Genomic DNA, 14,912 nt, shown 5'->3' on the forward strand with positions numbered 1-14,912 from the left:
AGGTATCTTAATTTACAGTGGTGCTAATAATAATAATAATTGATGTGTAAATACTATTTTGAAGGAGAAGGTAGTTAAGGACATTGAAGTCAATGGTAAATGGGACAAAATACAACATGGTTTTACAAAAGGTAGATCGTGCCAAACCAACCTGATCTCCTTCTTTGAGAAAGTAACAGATTTTTTAGACAAAGGAAACGCAGTGGATCTAATTTACCTAGATTTCAGTAAGGCGTTTGATACTGTGCCACATGGGGAATTATTAGTTATATTGGATAAGATGGGGGATCAATAGGAAAATTGAAAGGTGGATAAGGAATTGGTTAAAGGGGAGACTACAATGGGTCCTACTGAAAGGTGAACTGTCAGGCTGGAGGGAGGTTACCAGTGGAGTTCCTCAAGGATCGGTTTTGGGACCAATCTTATTTAATCTTTTTATTACTGACCTTGGCACAAATGTGGGAGCGTGCTAATAAAGTTTGTGGATGATACAAAGCTGGGAGGTACTGCCAATTTAGAGAAGGACAGAAATATCCTACAGGAGGATCTGGATGACCTTGTAAACTGGAGTAATAGTAACAGGATGAAATTTAATAGTGAGAAGTGTAAGGTTATGCATTTAGGGATTAACAACAAGAATTTTAGTTATAAGCTGGGGACACATCAATTAGAAGTAACGGAGGAGGAAAAGGACCTTGGAGTATTGGTTGATCATAGGATGACTATGAGCTGCCAATGTGATATGGCCGTGAAAAAAGCTAATGCGCTCTTGGGATGCATCAGGAGAGGTATTTCCAGTAGGGATAAGGAGGTTTTAGTATCGTTATACAAGGCACTGGTGAGACCTCACCTGGAATACCGTGTGCAGTTCTGGTCTCCCACGTTTAAGAAGGATGAATTCAAACTGGATCAGGTACAGAGAAGGGCTATTAGGATGATCCGAGGAATGGAAAACTTGTCTTATGAAAGGAGACTCAAGGAGCTTGGCTTGTTTAGCCTAACTGAAAGAAGGTTGAGGGGAGATATGATTGCTCTCTATAAATATATCAGAGGGAGAAATACTGGAGAGGGAGAGGAATTATTTAAGCTCAGTATCAATGTGGACACAAGAACAAATGGATATAAACTGGCCACCAGGAAATTTAGACTAGAAATTAGACGAAGGTTTCTAACCATCAGAGGAGTGAAGTTTTGGAATAGCCTTCCAAGGGAAGCAGTGGGGGCAAAAGATCTATCTGGCTTTAAGATTAAACTCGATAAGTTTATGGAGGAGATGGTATGATGGGATAACATGGTTTTGGTAATTAAATATTCATGGTAAATAGGCCCAATGGCCTGTGATGGGATATTAGATGGGGTGGGATCCCAGTTACCAAGGAAAGAATTTTCTGTAGTATCTGGCTGATGAATCTTGCCCATATGCTCAGGGTTTGGCTGATCGCCATATTTGGGGTCGGGAAGGAATTTTCATCCAGGGCAGATTGGAAGAGGCCCTGGAGGTTTTTCGCCTTACTCTGTAGCATGGGGCACGGATCACTTGCTGGAGGATTCTCTGCTCCTTGAAGTCTTTAAACTATGATTTGAGGACTTCAATAGCACAGATATAGGTGTGAGGTTTTTTGCAGGAGTGGTGGGTGAAATTCTGTGGCCTGCGTTGTGCAGGAGGTCAGACTAGATGATCATAATGGTCCCTTCTGACCTAAATATCTATGAATCTATAAATGTTACAAAGCATTGGTTTCTTCTTTTCAACATGACTGTCACAGTTATAGAGCTAACTGCACTCTGATCTTTTTCTTGATCTCTCTGAGTGCACCTCTTTCTGTGTATGTGCAGCCCTTTAAAATAACCCCTCGTACACACATAGGAAACAACACAAGAGCAATCAGACAAACAGAATATATAATAGTCATGAATTATTACAGGCACTCCCCATATTCTTCACAATGACATGATTTCTATGTGTTATTCTTTATTATTAAGGCTATCCTGTGACAAGTCAGTATTACCTATTTTAAGAAAGACTCCACTGTTAGTACTGTGCCAGATTCTGCCACCCTTACTCACATGCTGTAGTACCTTGGCTCCTGCAGGCAATCCCATATAGTCTCAATGAGATTGTTTGAGAAGCAAGATACTAATCAACATAAAAAGGATCACCAAATCTGGTCATTGCAAAACACATTAACACTCACTTAAAGTTACACATAGGAACTAGAAAATAAAATTGACCAGACAGACTACAAATGAAAGCCTAACTGTTAAATCTATGTTTATAATCCAAACTGGGCACAATTCAAAAAGAAAATAAATAATATAAATAATGAAAAATAAATTCGATTTTTAAATACTCTCAAAACTTGCTGGGCAAACAGGTGCTGGAATATAAGGGGCAAGCTTCTGCTTTGGGCCAGATGGCACAAAGACATTTAGCAGTTCATCTTATTTAGTTCAGGAAAGAATTTTTCTCATAATGCATTTGCCACATTCTGTTTCACACTACTTTGGTATATCTTGTGGTATCATAGGCCTAAATATTCTTCAGGTCACTGATTTGAGTGTTATTCGATGTACCTGCATATGGATGCGGCAGGTAAGTAGAGGAGGCATTCTACTGCTTCAAGTAAAGTGGTAAATAATTTGAGTGTCAAAAACTGGTGGGCAAGAGTCTCGTGACATGAACTGAAACATCTTTGCCTCTCAAAGAAGCTGGCTGCAGCTTTAGAATGGAGGGCTAAAACATTCAGGGACTGGAAAGGGATGGGGCCTGGAAAAGAGCTTTATGCCATGACATTGAAGGTGGTCCATGTGCTCGTAACAGAAGGTTTGCCATGGGGACTCTAGCCGATAAAGCTAGGATATCAATTATTTGGTCACTGGCTCCAGGTCTGTGTGAACCTTTGGAAGCCTTACTGTGATTTAGTAGCAAGTGCAGGGACTAAATGGCAGTAACTTTGAGTTATGTTTAGTAAGGCTTGCCTTAAAGCCAAAACACTGAGTTAAATTCTGCTTTCATATATATTGATGTAAATCCTAAATAACTTCATTGAAGACTATGTACGCTAGACGTACGTCAGGACAGCTGAGCTCAAAATTTTGCTCTATGCATTTTTATGGACACCACAAGTGGCAGATATAAGATATAACTGAAAATACAAAAAAGAGTGTGGCTTCAGAAGCATAACAGAACTATAACTGTATAGTCATATCTGGAAAGAGATCAAAACTTCACTGCTTCATTGGCTATTCTAAAATCTAAATACAACAGTAATACCCTTTATTTCTGCTCTCTCCAATGTATATTCCTTTGTACTTCAGAGGAAAATTAAATATTATATGTGAATAACTATCTAACAACTCTTATGTATAAATCAGCTATGCAAGATAGTTTAAATAAGGTGCTGAATATTCTCGCCATTGGATTACTCATATGGATAAAATTAAACTCTTGCTTAAGTTCTTTGCTGGATGAGGGACAGAACAGGACGTTACAGGATCAAGCCATAAATGTGTGTCAGTGTTTATTAATTGCCAGAAATATAATAAAACAAGGCTAAAACCCATTTCAAGAGAGCTAATCCTGACTCTGTGAAAACATTTGAGGGATATACCAAGGCATAAAACCCTACTACCAGCAATCCTTTGCATGAAGGTACTTAATCATTGTTTCTGTAGTAGGTAATTAAACTCCCACCTGCTGTGGATATAGAGGAGAATGCTTTTGTCTGTAAAAGTACTGCTGTGGCTAGTGTCTTTTTTCTGTTTCTTAAACAGCTATTAAGCAGTTTTACAAAGCAATGTATGTGAATGTTAATAGAAGTTTCCCCAGATAAACATAATTTAATAATAAAACTATGGGCGTTAGCAAGCTCCAAACAATGTTAGGAAAATTTTTAAGAATAAAATTGATGTAAAAGTTTGTTCAGAGGACGTTAAACGTCTGCATGCATGTATGTATCTTCTGTTGTATTCTTGCAACTATATCCAAAAATTCAGCCAGTTTTATAATGGTAAACTCTTTGGAAAACAAAATATATCCTACTATAAATACTGAAGTTGTATTCTCTGAACGTTGACACTTTTCCTCATCTCCTATAGTTTTTTCTTACTTATTTATTGTTAAACCAGGAGCCACCTCAGCCCCATCAAACAAGAAAGGAAGTTCTGGCTAAAAATTGCCCACATAAAAACCATTAAATCTCCATGACACAAAAGGTTGGCGCATAGTTCTTTTCTAAGTGCTAATGGCAGTCCTTGGTTTTTTGTCTGATCTTACTTTTTGTTGTTGTTAGATATCAAGTTTTGAAGGCTTATGTTGCATTCATTACTGCCTTAATCTTCCATAGGATGATATAAAGCCAGAACTCCTACAAGCACTTTAATGTGAACCCTGTAAGTGGGTTCTCACCCCCACATTAGATTCAGCAAATTCATGTCTGTATTTTTTGTTTGTTTATAGTAAAAGCCCCTGGTTGCTGGGCACTTTCTGGACATTCAGGAAGGTCAGCCTGCTGGGAGGAACTCACAGCCTAAGGACAAGGTGAGGGAGGTCATATCCTGGAATCCACATGGCTACAACTACACTGCATAGCCTAAGGAGACAGACAAGGAAAACAAATTTTTGTTATTTTAATAGAAATCATCAAGAACCACTTTGTTTAGACTAGAATTAGATTCTATTGAGCTACTCTATGGGACTATGTGAAGGCCTCCAATGGGAACAAACAAACAATCATCAAGTGCAATATTCTTCTTACCAGTTTCCATTGACACCTGTCTAACCTGAACATTTTCTCTCAAAAATGACATTTTAAGCTCTGGATTAGGGAGAAAAGACTTGCATGCATTTTCCATGTTTCTATCATAGTTCAGACTGGATATAAGAAAACAAAGCTAAGGATGTACAGCAGGCTAGGACTAGCAGCATCACCAGGGGCATGATCACCATATCAGTACTAAGGTTTGGCATTAGTGTGAGAAATTGAGCACTCTACCAAGCCCTAGGGTGGGGTGGAGATGTCCTGGTTAAAGCTGATTTAAATGTAAGCCGAAATCCAAGTACCAAAAGGGAAAGAATCACTCATCTTGCAAGGCTGAAAACAAACGTAACTCTAGCTGTCCAAAAGCTAAATCCAGCTGCTGGGACTTATATCTATCTGCCCTGTCTTGCTCAGGAAGATAATTCTGGAGAGTAGATTCCTCAAGACAATATTCCTTTTGGCTCAAGGTCCAGAATCCTCTCCCTAGTTTCCCAGGGTTATTAGCTACAGTTTCTTCAGTTCCCTGCTCTCACTAGGAACATTGCCTCTCCTTTGCTTTAGGTATTGGGAATAGGTTTTGTTGGGGAATTGCTGGGGACTGCCCCTGGTGAATCAAGGGCTGCTGCTTTCTTTCCTAATGATGGAAGGTGCAGCCATTCTGAGTGAGCAAAAAGATGATCCTTAGACACAGTGCACAAAGAACTCTGGCAAGAAACACAACATAGTGCCTTTTCCCTGTCTTGATTTAGATTTTGCATTGCTATCACCATAGCTGAAGTGGATGCAAGGTGGTAGTTGCTAGCCAGCCACCAGAACTGCCTGTCTGCACATCTCACTTACCTACAAAAGGGAAAAAAATGTAACCGAAGATAATATAATTGCTGAGCTACAGATCCATGGGAAGAGAGTGAAATTCTTATGATTCCATAGGCTGCCATTTTGCCTGTCTCTGCCTCCCTCCCACCAAGCCACAGAAGTTACCTTTTCTAATCCAATTTTTGGTTAAAGAGATTACAAAATGTAAAAATAGACCTTTGAAGTAATTTTCAGATACACTTTTAAAATTTAGAGGGTTTAGCAATTCATATGTTTTTAGTTTTTGTCTTCCCATACATTTTAAAATCCTTCCATTAAGAAAAACAAAATCTCATGAAGGGGCAAAATTTGACAGAAAACGGAAGTCTTGTATAGGTAGAACAAGCTGCGTCACACCAACATGCCTCAGCCACAAATTAGAAGAGACTCCCTTTGTGGGTTAGGAAGCCAATGTACCAGAAGGTGAAAATATAAATACTATCTTTGCAAGTGACTGTCTAATATTACGTAAGAGAGGTAGAATTGTTCTGGAAGTACTCTTGAGGTTTACAAGGCATAATTTAAACCTTCTTGTATGGATCACTGGAAAAAGTAAAAGAAAATACAAATTCAAAATAAGGCTGTAAAAATAGCCATTAGACTTCCATGCTATATAGCACTACAGTATTTACACAGGGCCTGATCCTGTTCCCGCTCATGTCAAAAACAGTACTACTGACTTCAAAGTTGACAGGATTGGGTCCATATAATTTCTATTAATATTGTAAGAAAACATATTTCCATTCTTTGATTAAACTTAATTTGAGTCACTTTTTAGGAGTTTTAAGGAAAAAATGTTCAAGTTGAACATTTTTTAAAGAGAAAAGTATCAAACTTCACATTAGGAACCATTTGTATGAAAAAATCTATGAGTTTAAAGCACAGCAGTTCTGTCATTCTTGCAAATACAGAAGGTTGACATTTAAGAGAAAATGATCTGAGAAGCCTTTAATGTTTATTTTGGGCGGCCGGGGGAGGGGGGGGGGAGTTAGGCCTGCATAAGAGAGTTATGGATTACTATCTATTCAATTATCAATAAAGAATATGAAATTTAAAATTACTAAAGGTAATTTTTGAAAACAAAAGAAATAATCACACTACAGGCGCCAAGTTTTAGAACAGAACTAATCTGTTTGGTCCAAATATATACCTGAAAACGGGGTAATAAATTTAATACAACCTAAAATTTTACCAGCAGGCATTCTATAAATTAACTAAAATTGTACCTACGGGAGCTTTCAAAGGGGGTAGTTCAAAGCACTCTAGGGAACTTTTAGTGCATGGCAGCAGGGTCCATGGGACAATAGGCTAGTACAGAGTAGATTTACACCCCAGCTTGTTGTGAACTAAGTCCTTGTTTAGACAAGCCCTACGTGATTATTATTAGATACCTCATAGTATAAAGCAAAACTAATACCAAACTTACCCATCAAATGCATGGAGTTCACATTCCTTTAGCAATGAGAGAGCATGTCCTTCATATTCAGTTACTATGAAAGATATTTTAATAATTAAAAGACTGAAAGTTTTAAGAACTAACTTCAAACAACTTTTTTTTATCACTCTATGAAAATAAAGTAATAAGTCAGAATTTATTTTTGCTTATATTTTGATCATTAAATGCATTAAAAGTATTAAATGGCTTGAAAGTTTAACAACTTTATAAACAAACAAAAAGGTCAAAATCATACTCTATTACATAAATTATTTGGTGGTGCCTAATACATAGCCAGTTTCTAATTTAAAGCTGGTGTTTTCAGATTCATAGGATGAGCAATATTTGTTCACAGGTCAAAAATACAAGTTTCTGTAATGGCACATTTGGCATATTATCGGAAAAGTTCAAGTCTATCATCAGATAGAAGTAAATTATCTAAATACTAACCACATTCAATTGACCATGTTAGAATATGCAAGCTGCTTAACTAAGAATCTGAGTTAAACATAGAAATATGAAATAAAATCAAATACCAGTGACGACAGAATATAACACGAAGAGCAAGGTGGCACAAGTATACACCAGAGTCTGGTAGCCTCTGGAGGAAATGAATCTGTCACTCTATATTGCTGTCTCTGTGATTGTTGATGCCCTGTGTAGTACTGAAAATGCCAATGAAGACAGGATAAACTAGTATACTACAGATGGCACAAAGAATCATAACCACATTTAGCATTTTCCAGGGCAGCTTTGCCAGAAGAGACAGCCCAGCTGCATCCACCCATCAAAGATTTCTGCTGACTGACATGACACTTGCAGATGGATTTTTTGTGTAAGAATGTGCATCATGATATGCAAGATTACATTAATCTTTCATGCTTGTCTGTCCCTGGTGCTAGTACAGTTCAAGCTTTTTCTTCAGTGTTTCTGGATATTGCTAAAATTATTAGTTTTGGTGTCTAAAATAATGATTCCATATCCACAGTATTATCTACCCCAACATTATAATTGTAATATTTCTATTGACCACTCAGATGCTGCTGACACGAATGGAAAGCTTCGAACTAATAAGTATATTTAATATTTGTACTCGTCAATATTTATTTAATTTGAAAGAGATATAGAAAGCGATGTAATTTGCAGTCATTAATTACATATTACAATACATTTTTCATAATAGTTACGACAACAGAATGAACATCTTCAGAGAACTATCATTCAGCATTGCTAATGAATTTCCACAGTAATAAGTTCCTGTAACTATAAACTAGGTTAGCATACCAGGGGAGAATTTGAAGCAGTATGCTATCTTGAAATCAAAGTTAGTGAATTACAATTTTGCTGCTGAAGCATATATATTGTTACATGACCACAAACAGTTTTCTAGCATTGTTTACAATATTAGCTTCACAAGAAGTATTCTTAGGTGGATGAAAAGCTTAATATTAAGGCACTGGTGCATTCAGCTTCTTTGTTCTTCCAGGTGGGAATTTAAATCCCCTCAACAACAGCTATAGTACATAAAAAATAAAAGTGACTAACATAACACAGTTTGCAAATACATTGCTTTTGATGTGAGGATGTAAAAAAGGCTAAAACATATCATTAGTATTTCATGGTGATAAAAAAAATCCTCCTCTGCAACCATATGGTTGATAATGGGCTACACCAGAATTTTTTAAATGAACATTGCAACTTTTAAACAACTTATTATGACAGTACTGGGAAAAAATAAAAATGGTATGCTTGCTATGCTAAATTAGATTTTTTTCTTTTTTTTTTTCTTTTGATTTGTTAAAATGTACTCAGAGGCTTCTTAGTGTAATATACATCCATTCACAAGGAAATCAACTCACAAAGAGCTTACACAAAACACACACAGCACACACGACTCAATACATTGAAGCCACCTCTTTCAGTCAAACATATGGATGAATAAAAAGACCATGAAGCACACGCTGAAGAATGAGAAATTTTGTTTATTGTTGAACCAGTGAGGGAAGTGAATTTCAGCGCTAGTGTCCCTTTCTAAGAACACAGTTCTCTTTTCCCCCCTCTAGGGTTCAAATCAGGGAACAATATGTAAACCCTGCCAGTCTCAACTCTCGTGATGATGCATAAAGAGGAGAATTTCCAAGATACCTAAAAGCTTAATCAAACCACTTATGGAAGTGGTTTAAGATTTAAAGATGCAGTGTACCAAGAAAAGAATACCTAATCACTATCAAGAACCAAAAGCTGTGGAACACTGTTCATAAGGAAACTACACATGCCTCTGAACTCATTAGCTGTCATGTGATAGTGCTCTTCTTCGGTGAACTTTACTAAGAGTGCATCTGAGCAAACTAATCACTGGATCATGCAGCAAAACCTAGATTTGATGCCTGACGGCTCCCCAACATTCAGCTCCTATTTTAAAGCACATATTCATAGCTAGCAGAGCCCCATAACTCAAGTAGCCAACAAGAAACTAAGGGTTCAAGAACAACCCCTACAACTAAGATAAAAGCAAAAAAAGACAGTGAGCAAATCGTTTTGGCCTTTCAATATGTGGGACAGTTCAGCATGACATGTATAAATACTGGGTCCTTAGCCACAGACTAAACCCAATAGGATTACAACTGCTAATGTAGAGCAACAGATTAACTGGTGCTAATACTTGAAGAAAAAAAGCTAAAGTCCTTGGACAAACTTTATTTACTTTACAATCAATAACAAGTGCAAGTTTTCAGTTGTATTGGACTCTGAACTACCCTCTGGGGGCCCTAAGTAGGAATATTTTTCCCCCGCCCCCAACACATACTTGTCATTGCAAGTAAAAGGGGCTTGAGCTGCTTGAGGCCCTAAGCAATTGCTTAGTCTGCTTATGCCTAGCGCTGGCTCTGACTCTCAGTACATAGGTTTCTTACTATGTAATTTTATACAAGTCCTACCAATGTGTTATTTTACAGTTTGCTCTGCACCTAAACGTTATAACAATGTATCAATTTTAAATGATTTGACACTATAATACTAACCTTTCCCAGAAAAGGCTGATAAAGAAAAGAGTAAGATAATGAGCAGTGGTATATGTTACATTGCAATTTACTCATTTACCTATATCACATTCTCAAGCATGTGTGTGATATAGTAGCAAAGAGGTTAGTATCTCTCTCTCTCTCTCACACGCACACACAGATTCCTAAAAATACATTACTATATAACATATAGTAGTATTACTATATAAAATATATTACTACAGAAATTAGAATTAAAGGTAATCTCTGGTGTGCTATAATATATGGAAGAAAAACACTAATTTAATATTAGTATTATAAATAGCAAGGCATAAAATATCCAAATTTTTGAGGAAAGTTTTGTATTATCGTTTTCCAATAGCAAAAATGTTGAATACCTACAGTTATAGGTATTGCCAGCTACTTTCCTGTATTCTGTTCTATACATCAGAACTCTCTACAACCATTCTGAAAAGATTATTAAAATATTTTGTATTGTTTGGGGGTGGGAGAGAAAACAAAAGATATATAAAAATATTATGATTTTTACTGTACTAACTAGCCACATTCTTATGTCACTTCAGAAGTTCATGTTCACTGTATGACACTTTTGAACAATGCATTTTAAGTTTTAAAGATGAATGTATGTAGCTGTTAATTTACAATGAATTCAAACTGAATTCTTAGGATAGAGGATTCTTTGAAGATTTCAGAAAAAAATGTTTATTCTAAGTACCCAATATTACAGTATGTTTGTGAACTGTGGCATATAACCTTACTGCCTGACAAAATCCAAAGTCATTATTTGAAAGGACATTAACATTGCTATTAGTGAGGTACCTAAACTTCTGAAAAGAGTACAAGTGAACACTACCAAAGCTTTTATTCATTCCCAATTAAAACTGTTTTAAATGTACAAATAAATGTGTATTTCTATACTAACATTTATAGAATTGTCATGTAATTTTCCCAGTTTACCTGTAGGAGGAGTGTTAGGCAACTAATAAACCTTGCAATGCCCTGGATATTGCCAAAGTAGAACTGCCTTCAGAATAATATGTTGAATATGTTTTTAGTTAGTTCAGACAGCATTTTATATAATAAAAAAATCAGAAAATAATTTAAAACTATTTTTGTTAGTAAGAGAAACAGGTGGTTAATGTCATTACAACGATGCTTAGTTTAATTTCCTATTAACTATCTACAAAAGTTTTTATATAAACTTAGCTATTGGCAGGTTATTTGGTTTATAGAAAGAACTCCATTAGCTACTGCACAAACAGTGTTAACAGACAAATGATAATATTATCCTTTTAAAAAGTTAAAACATACCCTCCATTTATTTGCATTTTTTAAAAAAGCAACTGAGGCAGAAACCAGCTAAATGAAAGATGGTTAGTCTTACTTGTGCACATTAAATGATTAAAAATATTCACAGTGACTCTTTATTATTGTCATACCTTGGTATTTCAGTATATCTGTTATAGATTATACAAATGTTAAATGATAAAACTTATATAAAGCTGGAGATTTTTTCCTTAAAATTTGAAACAAAGAAAAGTCAAAATGCTATTGTTAACTGACTCATTACCAGTATACAAGAAAATTAGTTTCTATTCATCTATGTGTGTTTCCATGTCTCACCTCCTATTTCTTTAGTTGAACTTATATTACAAACATTATTTTTAAAACATATACAAATATTGGCACTAACATCATACACAAACAGAACCACATTATTCTTCTATTATATTCTTTTGCCTAACTTTTCAGCCTGCTCCTATCAGTCTTGCATGTGCAATCTCAGTGAAATCATGGGACTACTCACATGAGTAACCACTGCCTGATAAGGCCATCTGTCTGTATTTTGTCTAATCTGGGGAGTGATCCTGTTTTCATTAACTTTAATAGGAGCAGGTTTGGGCTTAAATTGTAAGCTCTTTGGTGCAGTAACCTGTCCTTTTACATGTGCATAAGGTATGAAACATATTAATAGTGACATATTAAAAAGAATTAACATCTGAAAATATAAAATTGTTTGGAGTATGAAACTTTTTAATCCCACCTGCCTGTAAATTTGCTCTCTTCTGACTGACAGCACAGATTCTGGGTTTCTCTCTCTCCCTTCTAGAACAAATAGGCAGAAAAAATGGCCGATCAGATTGATGGATTTTTACTCCCTGTAGCAGTGACTTCTCTACACTATCCATATGATTCCTTCTGAAATGAAATAAATCCAGTTAAGTTTCTGTATCTCCCTACTGTGGAAGAAATAAAACATCTCCTTTCCTGTCAGGAATCAAATTCCTTTATAGCACTATTTGTGCTGAATCAAATTTACATGTAAATAGGATTAGAATTGTCCTTCCATGCCTGGACTTTCAACACCACACATATTGGGCTCTTAATAGTAATATCTTAGAAGACATCTGAGGAGGGAACAAACAGGAAACATGACTGACAACTATTTTGGGGGAATAACAGGAATTTGTCTACTGTTGTAGTTCCTCTGAAGCTATGCTTACTAGCCTATAATTGCCTGGATCACCTCTGGAGCTTTTTTAAAAATTGGCATCCAGTCATCTACTACAGAAGCTGATTTAAGTGATAGGTTTCAGAGTAGCAGCCGTGTTAGTCTGTATTCGCAAAAAGAAAAGGAGGACTTGTGGCACCTTAGAGACTAACCAATTTATTTAAGCATAAGCTTTCGTGAGCTACTGCTCACTTAATCAGATGCTCCGATGAAGTGAGCTGTAGCTCACGGAAGCTTATGCTTAAATAAATTTGTTAGTCTCTAAGGTGCCACAAGTCCTCCTTTTCTTTTTGCATATACCACAGATAGTGGTTCTGCAATTTTATATTTGAGTTCCTTCAGAACTCTTAGATAAATATCATCTGGTCCTGATGACTTATTACTGTTTAATTTATCAATTTGTTCCAAAATCTCCTTTATTAACACCTCCATCTGGGACAGTTTCTCAGATCTGTCACCTAAAAAGAATGGTTCAGTTGTGGGAATCTCCCTCACATCCTCTGCAATTCGCCCTGGTCTACACTAGGACTTTAGGTCGAATTTAGCAGCGTTAAATCGATGTAAACCTGCATCCGTCCACACGATGAAGCCCTTTATTTCGACTTAAAGGGCTCTTAAAATCATTTTCCACCCCTGACAAGTGGATTAGCGCTTAAATCGGCCTTGCCGGGTCGAATTTGGGGTACTGTGGACACAATTCGACGGTATTGGCCTCCGGGAGCTATCCCAGAGTGCTCCATTGTGACCGCTCTGGACAGCACTCTCAACTCAGATGCACTGGCCAGGTAGACAGGAAAAGAACTGCGAACTTTTGAATCTCATTTCCTGTTTGGCCAGCGTGGTAAGCTGCAGGTGACCATGCAGAGCTCATCAGCAGAGGTGACCATGATGAAGTCCCAGAATCGCAAAAGAGCTCCAGCATGGACTGAACGGGAGGTACGGGATCTGATCGCTGTATGGGGAGAGGAATCTGTGCTATCAGAACTCAGTTCCAGTTTTTGAAATGCCAAAACCTTTGTCAAAATCTCCCAGGGCATGAAGGACAGAGGCCATAACAGGGATCCGAAACAGTGCCGCGTGAAACTTAAGGAGCTGAGGCAAGCCTACCAGAAAACCAGAGAGGCGAACCGCCGCTCCGGGTCAGAGCCCCAAACATGCCGCTTCTATGATGAGCTGCATGCCATTTTAGGGGATTCAGCCACCACTACCCCAGCCGTGTTGTTTGACTCCTTCAATGGAGATGGAGGCAACACGGAAGCAGGTTTTGGGGACAAAGAAGATGATGATGATGAGGTTGTAGATAGCTCACAGCAAGCAAGCGGAGAAACCGCTTTTCCCGACAGCCAGGAACTGTTTCTCACCCTGGACCTGGAGCCAGTACCCCCCGAACCCACCCAAGGCTGCCTCCTGGACCCGGCAGGCGGAGAAGGGACCTCCGGTGAGTGTACCTTTTAAAATACTATACATGGTTTAAAAGCAAGCATGTGAAAGGATTAATTTGCCCTGGCATTCATGGCTTTCCTGGATGTACTCCCAAAGCCTTTGCAAAAGGTTTCTGGGGAGGGCAGCCTTATTGCGTCCTTCATGGTAGGACACTTTACCACTCCAGGCCAGTAACAGGTACTCGGGAATCATTGTACAACAAAGCATTGCAGTGTATGTTTGCTGGCATTCAAACAACATCCGTTCTTTATCTCTCTGTGTTATCCTCAGGAGAGTGAGATATCATTCATGGTCACCTGGTTGAAATAGAGAACTTTCCTTCAGGGGACACTCAGAGGAGCCCATTCCTGCTGGGCTGTTTGCCTGTGGCTAAACAGAAATGTTCCCCGCTGTTAGCCACAGGGAGGGGGGAGGATTGAGGGGGTAGCCACGCGGTGGGGGGAGGCAAAATGCGACCTTGTAACGAAAGCAAATGTGCTATGTATGTAATGTTAACAGCAAGGTTTACCCTGAAAGAGTGTAGCCACTGTTTTATAAAATGTGTCTTTTTAAATACCGCTGTCCCTTTTTTTTTCCTCCACCAGCTGCATGTGTGTCAATGATCACAGGATCTTCTCCTTCCCAGAGGCTAGTGAAGATTAGAAAGAAAAAAAACGCACTCATGATGAAATGTTCTCTGAGCTCATGCTGTCCTCCCACACTGACAGAACACAGAAGAATGCGTGGAGGCAAATAATGTCAGAGTGCAGGAAAGCACAAAATGACCGGGAGGAGAGGTGGCGGGCTGAAGAGAGCAAGTGGCTGGCTGAAGACAGGGCTGAAGCTCAAATGTGGCGGCAGCGTGATGAGAGGAGGCAGGATTCAATGCTGAGGCTGCTGGAGGATCA

At 37.8% G+C, this 14,912-nt stretch overlaps 1 protein-coding gene across 8 annotated transcripts in view; it reads right to left on the bottom strand.

The window, feature by feature from the left end:
* The window catches only part of CERKL (CERK like autophagy regulator), a 97,554-nt gene that overhangs the window by 18,003 nt on the left and 64,639 nt on the right, over window positions 1–14,912 (bottom strand). For all 8 annotated transcript variants that reach the window (XM_073306063.2, XM_078847985.1, XM_073306061.2 and 5 more), the window contains exon 4: window positions 7,042–7,105. In XM_073306063.2, the coding sequence (XP_073162164.2) occupies window positions 7,042–7,105 (64 nt within the window). The remainder of the gene's footprint in view (window positions 1–7,041; window positions 7,106–14,912) is intronic.

The sequence above is a fragment of the Lepidochelys kempii genome, chromosome 11 (genome assembly GCF_965140285.1).
Source record: "Lepidochelys kempii isolate rLepKem1 chromosome 11, rLepKem1.hap1, whole genome shotgun sequence".
Classification (NCBI taxonomy): Eukaryota; Metazoa; Chordata; order Testudines; family Cheloniidae; genus Lepidochelys; species Lepidochelys kempii.